Consider the following 18,010-nt stretch of genomic DNA (forward strand, 5'->3'; position numbering starts at 1 on the left):
GACCCCACCCCGTCGGCGAGGCCAAATTAACCAATGAGAAGGGCGAACGAGAGGCCCCTTCCCATTGGTGAACAGAGTGGGAAGAGCTTACATTTACATTTTAGTAATTTGGCAACACGTCCATAACTAGTAAAATACACATGAAGTGTTGTTCTAAACATATAGTCATTACATTACATTACATTATTGGCATTTGGCAGACGCTCTTATCCAGAGCGACGTACAGTTGATTAGACTAAGCAGGAGACAATCCTCCCTTGGAGCAATGCAGGGTTAAGGGCCTTTGCTCAGGGGCCCAGCGGCTGTGCGGATCTTATTGTGGCTACACCGGGATTAGAACCACTGACCTTGCGTGTCCCAGTCATTTACCTTAACCACTACGCTACAGGCCGCCCCTATAGTCATCATAAGTGCAATTTTTTTTTTTTTTTGGGGTTAGACAGAGGGAGTGCTTCAGCAAGAGGGAGTGGAACCTCATTCACGGGGCTTCGGTGAGTGCGGTGGAATCATGGGAAACACACTTCTGTGTGCACTGTACAGGCCCGGAGCGAGAGCGTGTGGAAGACCAGAAACCCACCACGGGGAGAGAGACCAGGGAGAAAAAGGAAAGAAAAATCATTCCCAACTGTATGTGTCTGGATGTAGAATTTCATTTCTTCTGCATGTTTATTGTAGTTCAATTTGTTGTTGCCTATTAGTTAAGCTTGTTATGTCAGTGTACGCTTTGGCAATGTGTGTGTACCCCCTACCATGCCAATGAAGCATATTTGAATTGACAAAAAATGAGAGAGCGAGAGAGAGAGAGAGAGTGGGGGAGAAAGAGAGACAGAAGGCGAGAGAGAGGGAGGGAGAGAAAGAGGGAGAGAAGGTAAAAGAGACGAGGGAGAGAGGGAGAAAGAAAGCAAGGGACAGAGAAGAGAGTGGGTGAACGAGTTCAGCTTGGAAGAGGACTTCACCGCCCCACAGTGAGTGAGGGTCATCTCATCTCATCAGGGTATTTATAGACGTGTGAGTGGGGGAGAAGAGAACCTGCCAGTGTGAATCTTCCCACATCTGTGTGCAGGAGAGAGGGAGGAATGGAGAGAGAGAGGGAGGAGGAGGGGGAGAGATGGAGAGAGAGAGAGAGAGGGAGGGGCAGGGGAGAGATGGTGAGAGAGAGGGAGGGGCAGGGGGAGAGTTGGAGAGAGAGAAAGGGAGAAATAGAGAGAAAGAGGGGGAGGAGGAGGCGGAGAGATAGAGAGAGAGGGGGAGGGGGGGAGTAGAAGTAGGGGAAGGTTGTGCACCCTGCACCCCTAACCTGGAGTGACAGGGCGTGCTCTCGTAAATAAACCTCACGGCGGAATATTCCGGGTTGACACAGGAGAAACTGGGGGCAGACTCTGACAGGTAACCCCCCGCCCCCCCCCCCCCAAACCATACAGCAGACACCCCTGCAACCACCATGAGCAGCAACAACACACGTATGAACACGCACACACATGTGAACACATCTCTGTGAACAAGCAGATGCAGCCTACACACATGCAGCAACACGCTCCAGCCCGCATGAAGAAATCAGAAAAAGGCACTGGAACATCCACGCACTACCATGCACACGAATATACATATACACACACACACTCACACACACACACACACACACACACACACACACTCACAAACATTGATATACATAAACGCACAAACACACACACTCAAACCGACATGCATCCACACACACACACACACACACACACATATATATATTAATATACTTAAACGCACAAACACACACATTAATATACATAAACGCACATACACGCTTAAACAGACATGCATCGACACACACACACATATATTAATATACTTAAACGCACAAACACACACACACACATTAATATACATAAATGCACATACACGCTTAAACAGACATGCATCGACACACACGCACTATCATACACACATGAAAATACATACACGCACAAACACACACGCTCAAACAAACATGCATCAACACACACACACACATTAATATACATAAACGCCCAAGCACACATGCTCAAACAAACATGCATCCACACACACACACACACACACACACACACACATTAATATACATAAACGCACAAACATACATGCTCAAACAAACAAGCATCGACACACACACCGACAAATGCAAATCAATACACACATCAACAAACACAAATAAGTACACATGCATAAATGACATACACACACGCAAAGAACACACCCACATGTGCACACTAACGGCACAGATATGTATGTACACACACACACACACACACAAGTACTACAAATACACAGGACACAATGTCCCCACAAACCTTCTGCACATACAAGTACACAGATACTGTGTCCCCACAAAGCTTCAAATACCGAAGAAAGAAATCATCCAAAAATGAGTCACTGTACATATGGTGGTGGACTCATTGTACATCACAGCAAATATAGACTTTGTCCCCCCCCCCATCCGAATGTACAGAACATCTCTGTTCTTTCTTTCCTTAAAGATTCAGCTCTTTTTTTAAGGTGCAGGAGGGTGACTAACGGCAAACCCAGACAAACGCTTTAGGAAACGTTGAGCAAGTTCTCGATTCTATTAATTTTTAGGAGAAGTAGGCAGCAGAAGGGGAAGTCGATTGGATAATTGAGTGCAGCGGTTGGCTGGGTGGGTGCTTTGAGGAACACCTCACTCACGGTCCTCCCCAGACCGTACGAGCTGCAGTCCGACCTGAAGACCTCTCTGCACCGCATCCCCGCCCCTGATGCCCCTGATCGGCTAGTTTTCCTGGAGCGGCACCTCGGATCTACGAACGGACTAAATGCAGAGTAGCGCTTTTCACAGAGACACTGTCACTAAGACGCTTCGCACGGAAAACACAGCGTGGAGAACTGGGCAAAAACCAGGCCTGAACCCCCAGGAAAAAGAAAAAAAAAAAACCCAGTGAGGAGAGAAATATACTCAAATAGACACTCAAAAAACATGACATTACTTTTGGCAGGTACTCTTATCCAAAGTGACGTACAATAAAAGTGTAAAACATAACCGGGGACGAGTGCACTGAACACCCTTGAAATGAAGTAGGCTAAGTGCTCGAGTGATCACATAGATTTAAAAAAACGTGTAGATTAATCAGATAAACTGACCAAGAATAGCAATAAGACCGCTTTGGCAACAACAGCACTACGAATAGCAAAATAATTATGCGCAAGTGCGATAAATACAGGACACAGCATACGTGGATAATCAGATTTGACAGGGAGGTGGGGAGGGGAGAGGGCCCGTCTTCAGTCTGCTCTCCCCGAGAAATCTCAGGAGCAGCCCGGCTGCAGAGGGGGAGCCCATCCCCCGCCGGCCGGCCCAGGGCGAGAGCAAAGATGGCGGTAAACGGCAGTAAATAGCTGCGGTGATAAGCGGTATGTGGCAATAAGGAGCAGGAACTGTGTGGAAACAGTGAGGTTTTGTGTGGGGCGTGCAGCGCGGCGCGCTGGGTGTGACGCTCATAACTTCTAATCGGACCGATCCCGGGAGATGCACTTTTGCACCCTGAGGAAAAGTTGTTTCACCGGAATTAATATCCATGAATCTACGGGATCTGTTCATTAGTATACATGGAGGCAGTCGGCGCAGCCCAATCTAAGTCCGCAGAGGAATCCCTGAGTGCGGCACAGGACTCTCCAGTGATATATCGCAGCAGAGAACACTCATCGCCATAGCATGGTGATTTATGGATTTTCAGGTTCTGGGGTCAGAAAATGGAACTTTCCATGTTAAACCCTCTAATCTTTCCATCTTTAACCCATTGCAAAAAACCAACCTGTAAAGAATGTAATATTTTTCCTAAGTCAGTTCTAAGTCAGTGTTCTAGAACTCAGTCACCAGTCGTGATTGTGACATCAGCATCGGAGTGCTCGGTGAAGAACACAGAGCTGTGCAGAGGACTGCAGTGCATTGTGGGAGGGGAGGAGGTTCCAAGTCAGCGTTCTAGAACTCAGTCACCAGTAATGATTGTGACATCAGTGTCGAGTGAAGAACACTAACTGAGCTGGGCAGGGACCGCGGTGCATTGTGGGAGAGGGGCGGAGATCTGCACTCACTGCTCGATGCTGGGGGAAAGGTAGAGCTTGGGGAACACCTGCGTGGCCTCCGCGTCCTCAAAGCTGACCGACAGGAGGGCCACGTCCTCGCCCGGATCCAGGGCAGTGTCCTGCAGGACAGACAGACAGAGAGACAGAGAGAGAGAGAGAGAGAGAGAGAGAGAGAGAGTTATCACACCCAGTGTTTTTTCTCATGCGATATCTGGATGCTCAGGGCTGGTATTTGCCCTTTTTTCTTCCCTTCTGTTACTCCGTAAAGCGTCTTTGCGACGGTCCTCTGTGACATTGAACTGAAGCACAGTTGATTTCAAATTTCACATGAGAGAGAGGAAGTGGGAGAGAGAGAGAGAGAGGGAGTGGGAGAGAGGAAGAGAGAGAGCAAGAGAGAGGCTATCACACAAAGAGTGGACAGATGGGAGAGAAAAGAAAAGGATGAAATTGTCACACCGAGGAGACGCAGAGAAAGGAGGTGATGAGAGGGGAGGAGAGGGATGAGAACATGAGGATGGCTGTTCCGACAAAAATCTGTTTCACATGAACTGTACGCATTACAACACATGCAGGAGCCCACAAAGTCATTCATTTATACATTCAAGTTGTGGCCCAAGCGGTCCAACAGTGCCAGGAATACTGGATAAAAAAAATAACATCTCTGCAGCAGCCTTTACCCAAAGTTCCAAGTCTTATATTGAGACTGAAAATCTAATTTCTTCAGATTTTTTAGCAAAAATAAAGGCCTTCCCGATGGATCACCTCAATGGACCACGTTCTCAATCCTTAAGAAATGGGATTTCGCTTTTTTTTTTTTTTTTCGAAGTATCGATGGCGGTGACCCATTCCGTTCTCCCGAGGGCTCATTCCACATTCCCGGCTGACGTTCCTGAACCCGGAGCCTCGGGGGGGAACGTCATCGCTGCCGCTGCGACACACGCCTCGGAACGTTCGGCGAGGAACCCGAGCGTGAGACATTAACCGAATATCTCCCAGCCGATTAGAGCCCACCCATTTGTGATAATCGCCGCCCCCACCATAAATAAAATTTTTTAAAAAAGCGTTTTTGCGGCCGCACGCGCGTTTGCGGCCCATCGCTAACCGGTCGCCATGGCGGCGGAGACGGTTGCCGCGGCACCAGATGGGACACAATCAGGTCGCTTTTAAAGAACCATGATATCATGTCCGCCTCTGATGGCACAGATTAGCCGCCTGAGTTTCCCCTCCCGCCGTACACAGCGGCTCAGAGGGACTCGGTTAACGGAGCGGAAACCTCCATTTTACATCACGCGTCCGCTCTGCGGGGTGCCAGGGGGGAGACGGCACGACCCAACGCATAAAAGCAGATAGGGGAACGGAAAACGAGGCGCATGAATCTACGCTAATTTGCACTGCTCCGCAAACCTGTCCCAAAGGTGTGTGTGCGAGAGAGATGTCTCACCCTCGTTTGGCCATTCCAACTGCCAGCCAAAGACCTGCCAACTCAAAAAAGCCAAAGAAATCACTGGACCTGTTCACTGAAAATGCGATAATTTCAAAAGGCCAATAAAACATTGTGGCTTTCCAGGTGAATAAATAAAACACTTTTGTGTATATTTTTTATATTTGTATATTTTTATATTTCAGTAACAGTGAAGAATTATTCACATTCATATTTTATTTGAAATACCTGGTACCGTTATCATAAATGAAGAATGTCTAACACAGGGCTGCCCAACCCTAGTCCTGGAGATGTACCATCCTGTAGGTTTTCACTCCAACCCTAACAAAGCACACCTCATTCAACAGCGAGAGCAGGGCTGCCCAACCCTGTTCCAGGAGATCTACCGTCCCGTAGGTCTACACAACCCTAATTTGGCCGACCTGATTGTACTATAGAAGAGCTCCCCCAGACTTCTGGTCTAACATGGAGCAGCTTCAACGACACAGCGTGCAACAGTGAGAGAGCAGCACGTAGCCCACGTCTCTCTCCAGCCAGAGGACGAAACCACACTTTCTGAACGTGCTTTTCTTTCGGTCGGCGACATCTCTCAGTTCCGTGGAAGCGCGCTGTGTTGCGCCGCACACACGCGCGGCAGGACGTCCTGTTGCTCGGCAACCCGAAAGCGCGGCGCGTGTGAAACGGGCGAAGACGCATTTACTGTAAATACCGGTGACCCGCCGCGGCAGGATCGCGATGTTCCGGTCCCACGAGAAACGGAGGGAAAGAGAGAAAAAAACAAAAAAAAAAAAACCCTCAAAAAAAACTCCCGCATTTTCTTCTCTTCTTCTGCAGAAAGAGAAGAGCTGTTACTGGAATGACTTCCTCCTCCGGAATAGCCCTGGGTCACATGACCCGCCTGAGGCTGTAAGCCACAGTAATGATTAGCACAGGCGCCAGTATTAGCGCTGATAGCACCGCCCTGTTAAATCTGCTTATGGCGTAGCGGGTCACGGATTAGGCTCTGCTGGGCCTCTCCGGGATGTGTCTGGCCAACACTGGAGCCGGAGGTGAATTTGGACTTGGGGTCGGGCGTCTTCGGGGCAGATCGGCGAGGACCCCTGACTTTTAAACCGAGCTGTTAGCCCCACTGTCAGCGGTGGTGTGGGGACAGTAAGAGTGTCGGTTGGTTTGATATTCAGGGTGTTGATTGATTCAATTCCATACACCACTGCCAGAGTCTGCTCCGCCTGGCTGAGGCAAATGCTTAATTACTGCCCCAGAAAGCTCCAGTCCAACCCTGGGATCCTAACCCCAACAAGACAACAGCCAGTATTTGGACGGCCTGTTCATGCACAGCTCAGCTGACACACACACACACACACACACACACACTTCAGTTCATATTCACCCTTCCTGTTCCCAGTGCAATAAATGCACAAAGGCTCTCACTGCCCTATATTCAGTCTGGCAGGTGTCCGATCTGGAACAAGGTGCCAATGTAGAAGCAGGTTCTACAACAGCCAGGCCTCTATGACAGCCAGGGATCAGAGTGTCTAACGGAGGAACAAAGACAGGGCAGAAAAGTGATCATTCTGGTCTGTCTCTTTCTTTACCAGCTGTAGGTTTGGTTCTCAAAGGATCGCTGATAATGTGTGCAATGCTCCTACTGGTTCCAGCACGCGCGCACGCACACACACGCACACGCACACACACACACACACACACACACACACACACACACACACACACGCACACACACACACACACACACACACGGATTCAGGGGGCCATGGACATGCAGACTGCTCTCTTGGAGAAGGTTAAAGGCCCGGGGGAACTCTTCACAGAGAACGATATGGAAGACGTCCTTTCACATCTCCCCACCGAACCTCTGAGCCGGCTCGCAGTCCTCCAGAGGAAGAACACAGCAGGAGTGGAGGATTGTGGGACACGTGGCGTCCAGGCCAGGAGGGACCGGGTTGTCAAGGCCGTCGCCAGCGGAGAAACTTCCGGAAACGAGATCTCCTCTGAGGAGAGTGGCTGTCGGAATGTCAGCACCGCCTCCGACAGCAATGTTGGTTTCGAGAGGTTTCTACCTCCAACTGTAGGTCAGGGATCATCAAACCATTGTCCTCCAGGGCTGAGAACTGCTTGTTTGCCTCTACCGGGGGAGTCAGGTGTGGCCAATCAATAGCACTAATCGTTCGGCTAATTACCCAGGAGAACAGGGCTGGATGTGGGCCAGTTCGAGGGCCAGTCTTGATGATCCCCATTGAAGAGGCTTCGACCCCCACATCACATGACTGCTAAAGCCTCAGAAACTGCCACAGACAGATCTCAAAAGGGTAAACAAAAAAAGAAGAAAAAACAAACCCACAAAAAAACGCTCAGGATTCAGCCCGAGAGGTTGCACAACAGAGGAGCAGTGGTCTCCAGGGGCAACAGGGTGGAGCGCAGATTAACGGAGGGAATTGTAGGGTTGGGCCGTTATTGACCTTGGCGGGAGGAGGAAGGGGGTGAGCGGGGGAGGGAGTGTGTGCTGTGATTCAGTCCTGGACTGGGGTAACGGGGCGGTAGAGCCGTCCCCTGGGGTCAGGACCCTGTGTGCCCTGAGGGACCCCACGGCTGTGATGAGGGTCCGGCTGGGAGATGTGACAGCTGTCCCCCTGGTCAGACACACACACACACTCACACACACACTCACACACACTCACACACTCACACACACACACACACTCACACACACACACACACACTCACACACACTCACACACTCACACACACACACACACTCACACACACACACACACACACACACACTCACACACACACACACACACACACACACACTCACACACACACACACACACACACTCACACACACACACACACACTCACACACTCACACACACACACACACTCACACACACACACACACACACACACACTCACACACACACACACACACACACACACTCACACACACTCACACACGCACACGCACTCGCACGCGCACACACACACACACACATATATAAATGCACACACATAAATGCACACGCGCACGTGCACACACACAAACACACTCACTCACTCACACACTCACTCACTCACACACACTCACTCACGCACACACACACACACACACACACACACACACACACACATAAATGCACATGCGCACGTGCACACACACAAACACACTCACACAAACACACTCACTCACTCACACACTCACTCACTCACTCACAAACTCACTCACACACTCACGCACGCACACACACATACACACCACACACGCACATGCAGTATAAACACACGCACACACACACATCAACACACACATATAAAAATGTGCGCACATAAACACACAAACACCGTATAAACATGCATACACATACTGCATAAACACGTGCACACACACAAATAAACACACATACATATACTGTATAAACACACACACACACATGCACTCACATATGAAAACACACATACACATATACTGCATAAACACACACACACACACATATAAACACACGCGCACACACACACACCAATCAACTGAAAAAGACAGAAAGAAGGTAGAGGTGACTTCATCTTGTCTCATTAAAATGTCCTCAAATGTCAGGCAGACATGATCGGGCAGGCGGAGAGATGGAAGCTACGGTGGTTACGCAATGCACACACTCCAATACACACACACACATGCATACACACGCACATAAACATACGGGCATCGTTACATTTAAACCAAAATATGGATCACTTTGCCTTGCCCTGTAATTTCATAAATACATGTGAAATGTATCCACCAATGTATCACCAATTATTTACTTTCAGCAGCAAATTACTGGTTTCAAATGCTCGGTTTTTCCCCTAACCCTACCATCCGAATATCATTGGTAAACGTTGCGAATAAATACATCTACACAGCACATTTGATTTGGAGCTTTGAAACAACCCTGCGTGATTATTACTACTTTCTTATTTTAAATCCAATCAGTTTGGCTTCTTTTAAACCTACACGATTGTAGAAAGAAGAATGGCTACCGGGAAATAATGTTGGACAAAGCACTTTGGTCCTTTTGACAACCTGTAATCTTGACCCCGTCCCAGCATGCACCGCTCATTCGGCTAAATACATTTCTCCAGGCTTTGAAAGGGAGATTAATTTCCACCATTTTGTCATGGGGAGTCGACTGAAAGCGGCAGACTGATTCACCTGCACAATCACAGGTTTGAGAAAAAGCGTAATGAGCTAATTCAGGGCACAATTTGCGCCGTTGTGCACAAAGCAGTTACAAGGGCAGGGGACAAGAGGGGTAAATTCTGTAGCCCCGGGAAGCCCGGAGGTAAAGGAGAGGTAAACGCTACGCAACCACTCGCCTTTCTGTACCGCGTAGGCGAGGGAACGTAACCAATCTCAGACAACCTCAGAGACCACACTGAGCAGCCATGTTCTCCAACCGACAAAGTGGATATTTGGAGGACGACCGATCACTTTTATCCGCAAAAAACTTTCAGGGCGAAAGATCCAGATCCACCAGCTTCGCTCGACTCGTTGTGCTAAATCTGAGGAGCCACAGTTAAAATTCACACGGTAGAAACTGAAAACCTTGCGGAGCCGAAATTAACTTTAAAAACAGGCAGGCACCGTTGGCAGTTACTGGTGCCTCTGTCACATCCCCCCCCCCCACCCTCCCTTCCGCAGAAGTCTTGACAGGGAAGAGGAGGATGAGGAAGGCACGTTCTCCTGGGGGGCCCTACCGGGGAAAAAGAAAAACCACAAACAAGCGGCGGACAGAAACTGCAACTGCTCGGTGATGCAACGCACTTCCTGAGAAACGTGACTCAGGCGCACAGGAACACCTGTCTTACTTCCTGTCCCTCTCCGCCAGGGCTACTGCCGCTAACGTGCTAACGTGCTAAGGCACATGCACAGCGCCGCGTCGTCGCCCGAGTGTCACCGGGGGACGTGCGCGGGAGGGCAGGAGAACGGACCGGGGCCCCCGCCCGGTGCCGGTTGCCGGCAGCGAGCCTCCGAGCGGGGAGAGGAAGGGGGAGATGATGCAAACTGAAGCGTCTCGGTTGCAACCGAAAAAGAAACTCGTCTTTTCAAGTCTCACGCGCTCCGGAATGAAGGGTTGCACAGCTCATCAAACGTCCTCAAAGTTCTCCCGGCTCCGGAATGTGGGCAACTGGGACCGGGGGGACAGGGCGGAAAGAACTGTGTTCTCGTCATGAAACTCTCTTGTGCTCGTACTTCAGATGAGAAAGTGTGTTTAAAAAAGCAAGAGTAAAATTCTTAAAACTTACGAAATAATTTTTTTACATTTTTTTAAGTGGGCCGCCCTTCCATTTTGTCAGTTATTGTCGGAGACTGGCTGATCATACAGACGGGGACGGATGCTCATCTCGACCTGTGACGATGGATCTGAAGGGGAAGAGGATTGTCCAAGTCCCAGCATTCCAGGGAAGACAGCATTCCAGGGAAGCAGACGAGGAAGATTACGGGCAGCTGCCAGGCAGCAGTAAACGCAGGTGAGACGGTCAGGTGTGTCTGGATGTCAGCAGGCGCTTCCTCTGTATGGAGAGGCCGGCAGTGCCAATGACGTCCTGGGCTGTGTACCTGGAGGGCACCACTATCCCATAAGCCACCTTGATTCCATGGAACTCGCTGTACTGTACACGGAGGGAGATGTTATTCGTATTTTGAAATACTCCACTGCCACATGAATCTCGAAAGACTTTCGAGAGTGCAAAGAACTATGTAGAATAAACACCAGGATACTGAACCACAAACACAGCCCTGTTTCAACGCTGAAAGTCCAATGAATCTGCTGGAATATTTTCAAAAGGACACCGTGTTCGTACTGCGAGTCACGTGACGTAGTCGTTGCCAGAAACAACATGAGGTGAGTTGAGCAGCTTCCCGGTCAGGAAAAGAAAGCCATCCTTCCTAAGCTGGAAGTGGCCAGGAAGCGATCGAACAGTTGGGAGAGAGGTCAACGGGAAGCAGCGACTGAACAGCTGGTGAGGTTAACAGGAAGTGACACGGCGAGGAGAGAGCTCATTCGTGCGCGGCGGGAAATGCGGGCCACGATCGGGTCAAAGGTCACCGCTCGGCCGAAGATTCCGTGGCGGAATATTCCAGACGAACGTCTCAAACAAAGAGTACCGGACTTGCTGAACGCAACTGAAGACATCAAACACAAGGCCTGCAAGCAGATGCCTGGAATTACGTTCCTCATTTCCTTTCATCAGGCTCAAAGCAGCTCTCAGTGCTTACCATTTAAAATCACATATACAGTGCACAGGCCGTTTTAAGTGCCCGAGAATTACAGGAGCAACTGCATTTACAGTAGTTTACCCCTGTAAGAGTACCCCTGTAGAGTCCAGAACACTATCCTGAGCTGAATTACCGAAGACGCGCAGCCTAAACTTCACTCCGAATCAAAGGCGACCCCAAACCCCGCTCCAACAGCGCAGGGTAATGGTTTTCCCCCTTTCTCCATCAACAAATGTCCTCATCTCTATACATGAAAATGAAGGCTTACAGAACCTTCTCTGCAATTACCAGCAACAAACAAAGGCTTGCCTGTCCTTTCATTTCAATTCTGACAACACATTCTGCATCCCGTAATGCATTTCCATACTGACAATGCTAGCTGCTAATGCTATGCGGTACAGGAGCGAACAACATGGCCTGTAGCTCATGAAAGATAGTTCTTGTGGACCAGGGCTGCCCAACCCTGTTCCTGGAGATCTACCATCCTGTAGGTTTTCACTCCCAACCCTAACACAAAGCACACCTCACTCAACAGCTAGAGCAGGGCTGCCCAACCCTGTTCCAGGAGATCTACCATCCTGTAGGTTTTCACTCCCAACCCTAACACAAAGCACACCTCACTCAACAGCTAGAGCAGGGCTGCCCAACCCTGTACCTGGAGATCAACCACCCTGTGGGTTTTCACTCCCAACCCTAAAAGAGCGCACATCTTGAAATCCCATTTAGCTGCGAGGCTTGCCAACTTGATCTCTAGGCAGAGGGCCGGGAAGCCCCGTTTTGGGCTTTTTCGGTCAAAGTAAACCCCCCGCCTAAAATCACGGTCTATTTACAGAATATGACAAACTAGGTCGTTGTGGTCCCATAAATAAGTTGTGTTGTTCTTTTCTCTCGGCCTCACAGCTGGTAGTGCTCACTGAATAAGCAGTTTTCTTCTGAGTTCCTGTGCTCATATTTTGTCCTGGACTCAAGCTGGGACGCGGCCGAACACGGCCTCGGGAGAGAACTGGACCAATTACGTCCAGGAACAGTGTGTGACTGCGTGTGTTTGTGTGTGTGTGTGGAGGTGAGAGGGGATTAATGACACTGACAACACTACTTGGCTGCCTTGACCCTCCTTTTCAGCTTCCTGTGGATGCTGGCCAATTAATGCAGGGCCTTCTTTCTACGAAGGTGGGGGGGGGCTGTGCTTTGTGCGAATGATGGTGTCAGTTTCACCACTGCCTGCCGTATGAGTGTGTGTGTGTGTGTGTGTGTGTGTGTGCGTGTGTGTGTGCGTGTGTGTGTGTGCGTGCAGAGTGTGTGCGTGCAGAGTGTGTGTGTGTGTGTGTGTGTGTGTGCGTGCAGAGTGTGTGTGTGTGTGTGGTGTCAGTTTCACCACTGCCTGCCGTATGAGTGTGTGTGTGTGTGTGTGTGCGTGCGTGTGTGTGTGTGCGTGCAGAGTGTGTGCGTGCAGAGTGTGTGTGTGTGTGTGTGTGTGCGTGCAGAGTGTGTGTGTGTGTGCGGTGTCAGTTTCACCACTGCCTGCCATATGGGTGTGTGTGTGTGTGTCTGTGTGTGTGTGTGTGTGCGCAGAGTGTGTGCGTGCAGAGTGTGTGTGTGTGTATGTGTGTGTGTGTGTGTGTGTGTGTTTGTGTGTGCGGTGTCAGTTTCACCACTGCCTGCCATATGGGTGTGTGTGTGTGTCTGTGTGTGTGTGTGTGTGCGCAGAGTGTGTGCGTGCAGAGTGTGTGTGTGTGTGTGTGCGGTGTCAGTTTCACCACTGCCTGCAGTATGAGTGAGTGAGTGTGTGTGTGTGTGTGTGTGTGTGTGTGTGTGTGTGCGTGCACAGTGTGTAAGTGTGTGTGTGTGTGTGTGTGTGCGGTGTCAGTTTTACCACTGCCTGCTGGCCGCCAAAACATCTGGGCTTTCCCCACTAGCAGCTGCAGCTCACTGTGTGTGTGCCTGTGTGTCTGTATGAGTGTGTGAGTCTGAGTGTGTCTGTGTGTGAGTCTGTTTGGGTCTGTGTACAGTTTGTATGTGTGCAGTGTACGTGTGTGTGTGTGTGTGTGTGTGTCTGTGCAGTGTACGTGTGTGTCTCTGTATGTGTTTTTCACAGGACTATTATCATGTCTACTCAGTGTTCCCACGGACGTTTCCTTTTGCTCACGAGGAAGTGTTTTAATGACAGCCTTATTAATGGCCTTGGCCTGTGTGACTCTCAGCATTTCTTCAGTTTTATAAGACTTTTTATCGCTTTAGTGCGATTAAGTGGTATAGTTCTGTGCCTCACCACGATCTGAACTGCATTTGGACTGTTGGGACAATTAAACTGACAATGATAAGGCGCGCGCGCGCGCGCACACACACACACACACACACACACACACACACACACACACAGACACACACACACACACACACACACACACACACACAAAGCAAGTCTGCATGTTACACTACTGACTAAATGGGAACACGGTAAATGGCTGGCATTTACATAGCGCCTTCATCCAAAGCGCTGTACAATTGTACAATTGATGCTTCTCATTCACCCATTCACACGGCAATGGCGATTGGCACCGACCAGCTCGTCAGGAGCATTTCGGGGGTTAGGTGTCTTGCTCTGGGACACTTCGACACACCCAGAGTGCCTGCATGTGAGCAACACACGGCTCAGAACTACACGGCTCCCAGATCACTGCCTGTACGTACAGTAAACCAGGGAGGGAGCGCTTATGGGTGACTCACAGTGCTCTCTCTCCATCTCTCCATCTTCATCTCTCACTATCTCTCTCTCTCTCTGCATCTCTCTGTCGCTCCATCCCCATCCCAATTCAATTCAATTCGAATAAGCTTTATTGGCGAGGCCGCACATCAGCATAGCATTGCCAAAGCAACCATGCACACAAAACGACAACAGCAGCAACGACAACCACGTGAACAGTAACTCTCTTCCTCCCTCTCTCTCCTTATCTCTCTCTCTCTCTCACACTCCATATCTCTCTCCCTTTCTCTCACTCCCAATAGGAGGCCAGAGACACACAGAGCCTAGCGTTAGCGTTAGCATTAGCAGGGAGACGTGAACAAAATGGAGGCAAAACAGGAAGCTGGTGGGGGGGGGGATGTGGAGCTGTGGCTCTGGGCACGAGATCAATGGATCAACGGCTAGAGGAACGTTTAGAGGTTTCGACTGGTGGGAGAGAGAAGAAAGGAGAGAGACGGATGGGTCAAGCGGAGAAAGGCAGACCGCAGGGTGAGAGTTTGAGCCTGAGGGGCCCCCGCTCCCCTGACCACATCCCCGCCAGCGCAGCGAGTCACGCCACGCAGCCCGGCAACACGCTAATCACCGTGGCAACTGTCCAACGCCACGCAGCCCGGCAACACGCTAACCACCGCGTCACCCGCCCAACGCCACGCAGCCCGGCAACACGCTAATCACCGCGTCACCCGCCCAACGCCACGCAGCCCGGCAACACGCTAATCACCGCGTCACCCGGCCAACGCCACGCAGCCCGGCAACACGCTAATCACCGCGTCACCCGCCCAACGCCACGCAGCCCGGCAACACGCTAACCACCGCGTCACACGCCCAACGCCACGCAGCCCGGCAACACGCTAATCACCGCGTCACCCGCCCAACGCCACGCAGCCCGGCAACACGCTAACCACCGCGTCACCCGCCCAACGCCACGCAGCCCGGCAACACGCTAACCACCGCGTCACCCGCCCAACGCCACGCAGCCCGGCAACACGCTAACCACCGCGTCACCCGCCCAACGCCACGCAGCCCGGCAACACGCTAACCACCGCGTCACACGCCACGCAGCGCAACTGAGCAGCACAGCTCCTGAGTCAGGGCTGGGTGGCACGGCACGGAGGGAGAGGAGGAGGGGAGGAGAGGGAGGGAGGGAGAGAGGGAGGGAGGGGGGGAGGGAGGGAGGGAGAGAGGGGGAAAGCGAGGGGGGAGGGAGGGAGGGAGGGAGGGAGGGAGAGAGGGGGAAAGCGAGGGGGGAGGGAGGGAGGGAGAGAGAGGGGAGAGAGGGGGAAAGCGAGGGGGGAGGGTGGGAGGGAGAGAGGGGGAAAGCGAGGGGGGAGGGAGGGAGGGAGAGAGAGGGGAGAGGGGAGAGAAGGGAGGGAGGGAGGAAGAGAGAGAGAGAGAGAGAGAGAGAGAGAGAAAGGTATATAAACAGAGCTAGGGGAAGCCAGTAGCCGTGTGGCTAAGGTACATGACTGGGACCCGCAAGGTCGGTGGTTTGCATCCTGGTGTGGCCACAATGAGATCCGCACAGCCAATGGGCCCTTGAGCGAGGCCCTTAACCCTGCATTGCTCCAGGGGAGCATTGTCTCCTGCTTAGTCTAATCAAATGTACGTCGCTCTGGATAAGAGCGTCTGCCAAATGCCATCAATGTAATGTAATGTAATGGAACCTGGAAGGTCGGAGGTTCAAGCCCGGCTCCAGCCGTGATAAGATCTGCACAACTGTTGTGCCCTTGAGCAAGGCCCTTAACCCCCGCATTGCACCAGGAGGGGAATTTTCCCCTGCTTAGTCTAATCAACTTGGATGAAAGTTGTCAGCGTATTAACTGGAATGTAAACGCTTAAAAGCACTGGAGAGTCCCTGGGGGGGGGTGATGTTTACACCAGCCCTCTGCTGAGTAACCCAGCAGGAGTGAGTAACGGGGGCTGTGCGTTATCGCGATCGCGGTGAGGAAACGTGAGAAGGTCCAGATGCCCCAGCGTCATCGGCCGGCGGCCCCACTTCCTGTGCGCCACGGCGACGGGCCGGGCGCCATGCCAACCGGAGCGGCTCGGCCGCGCAACAATAACGCCGCCTGATGTCGCGATACGGAGGCGCAGACACATTCCCGCAATAATGGGAGCGCGTATGTTTTCGGTGCGCGCACACGCGTGTCGCGTGCACGCGCAGACGGCTGATAACATTGTCCCGGATATTTTTGAGTCTGCTGAGTGAGCGGTGGTTGCGTAAAAAAGGGAAATCCAAAAACCCTGTTTTGTGCGTTAAGACGGGGAACGTGAGTCAATTAGTACCTGTGTGTGTGTGTGTGTGTGTGTGTGCGTGCTGGCCTGAATGCTTCAGTGTGTGATGGCCTGCATGCTTCTGTCTGTATGCGTGTGTTTGTGCGTGTGTGTGTGTGTGTGTGTGCCTATTTATGTGAGTGTGCATGTATCCTGTGTGTTGGACTGCATGCTTCAGCATGTGTGTGTGTATTTGTGCGTGTGTAAGTGTGTGTATGTTTGCGTATGTGTGTGTATTTGTGTCTGAGTGTGCTGCTGTATGCTTAGTGTGTGTCTCTGTGTGTGTACATGGGGCGACATTGGCTCAGGCGGTAAGAGCAGTCGTCTGGCAGTCGGAGGGTTGCCGGTTCGATCCCACCCTGGGCATGTCAAAGTGTCCCTGAGCGAGACACCCAACCCCCGAATGCTCCTGACGAGCAGGACGGTGCCTTACATGGCAGTCAATCGCCGTTGGTGTGTGAGTGTGTGAGTGTGTGTATGAATGGGTGAATGGGAAGCATCAATTGTACAGCGCTTTGGATAAAGGCGCTATATAAATGCCATGTGTGTAGTGTGTGTGTGTGTGTGTGTGTGTAGTGTGTAGTGTGTAGTGTGTAGTGTGTAGTGTGTAGTGTGTAGTGTGTGTCTGCGCGTTTGTGTGTGTATAGTGTGTGTATAGTATGTGTCTGCGTGTGTGCTGGCCTGCGTGCATGTGTGTGTGTGTGTGTGTGTGTGTGTGTGTGTGTAGTGTGTGTCTGCATGTGTGTGTGTGTGTGTGTAACCTTGCTGGTTTGCGTAACCCTGTACCAACCTGGGCGTGTGCAGAAACAGAGAAGTGCACAGTAATGTGTCAGGCGTGTTCAGGCACATCCCCGCTCCCACCCCCCCCCCCCCCCCCACACACACACCCTGCCCCCCCTCGCCCACACCCCCCGCCACACCCTGTCACATGACCGGCCGGGACCCGCTCGCCCCGCCACGCCCCGCTCAGGCCCCCCGTGCGGACAGCTGCTGTGGCCCGGTCCCCTCCCCGTACAGGACCGGTATGGGGCCCCGCAGCTGAGTGGCTAGGCTACATGACTGCGGCCTGGAAGGTCGGTGATTCAAGCGCCGGTGTAGCCACAATAAGATCAGTGCAGCTGCTTGGTCCTTGACCCTGTATTTGCTCCAGGAGGGATTGGCTGTAAGTCAACTGTAAGTCGCTTTGAATAAA

At 51.4% G+C, this 18,010-nt stretch overlaps 1 protein-coding gene across 2 annotated transcripts in view; it reads right to left on the reverse strand.

Annotated features, from left to right (window-relative positions):
* Window positions 1-18,010, reverse strand: part of babam2 (BRISC and BRCA1 A complex member 2) — a 116,830-nt gene that overhangs the window by 28,678 nt on the left and 70,142 nt on the right. For both annotated transcript variants that reach the window (XM_061260965.1, XM_061260973.1), the window contains one exon: window positions 4,099-4,208. In XM_061260965.1, the coding sequence (XP_061116949.1) occupies window positions 4,099-4,208 (110 nt within the window). The remainder of the gene's footprint in view (window positions 1-4,098; window positions 4,209-18,010) is intronic.

The sequence above is a fragment of the Conger conger genome, chromosome 1, assembly GCF_963514075.1.
Source record: "Conger conger chromosome 1, fConCon1.1, whole genome shotgun sequence".
Lineage (NCBI taxonomy): Eukaryota > Metazoa > Chordata > Actinopteri > Anguilliformes > Congridae > Conger > Conger conger.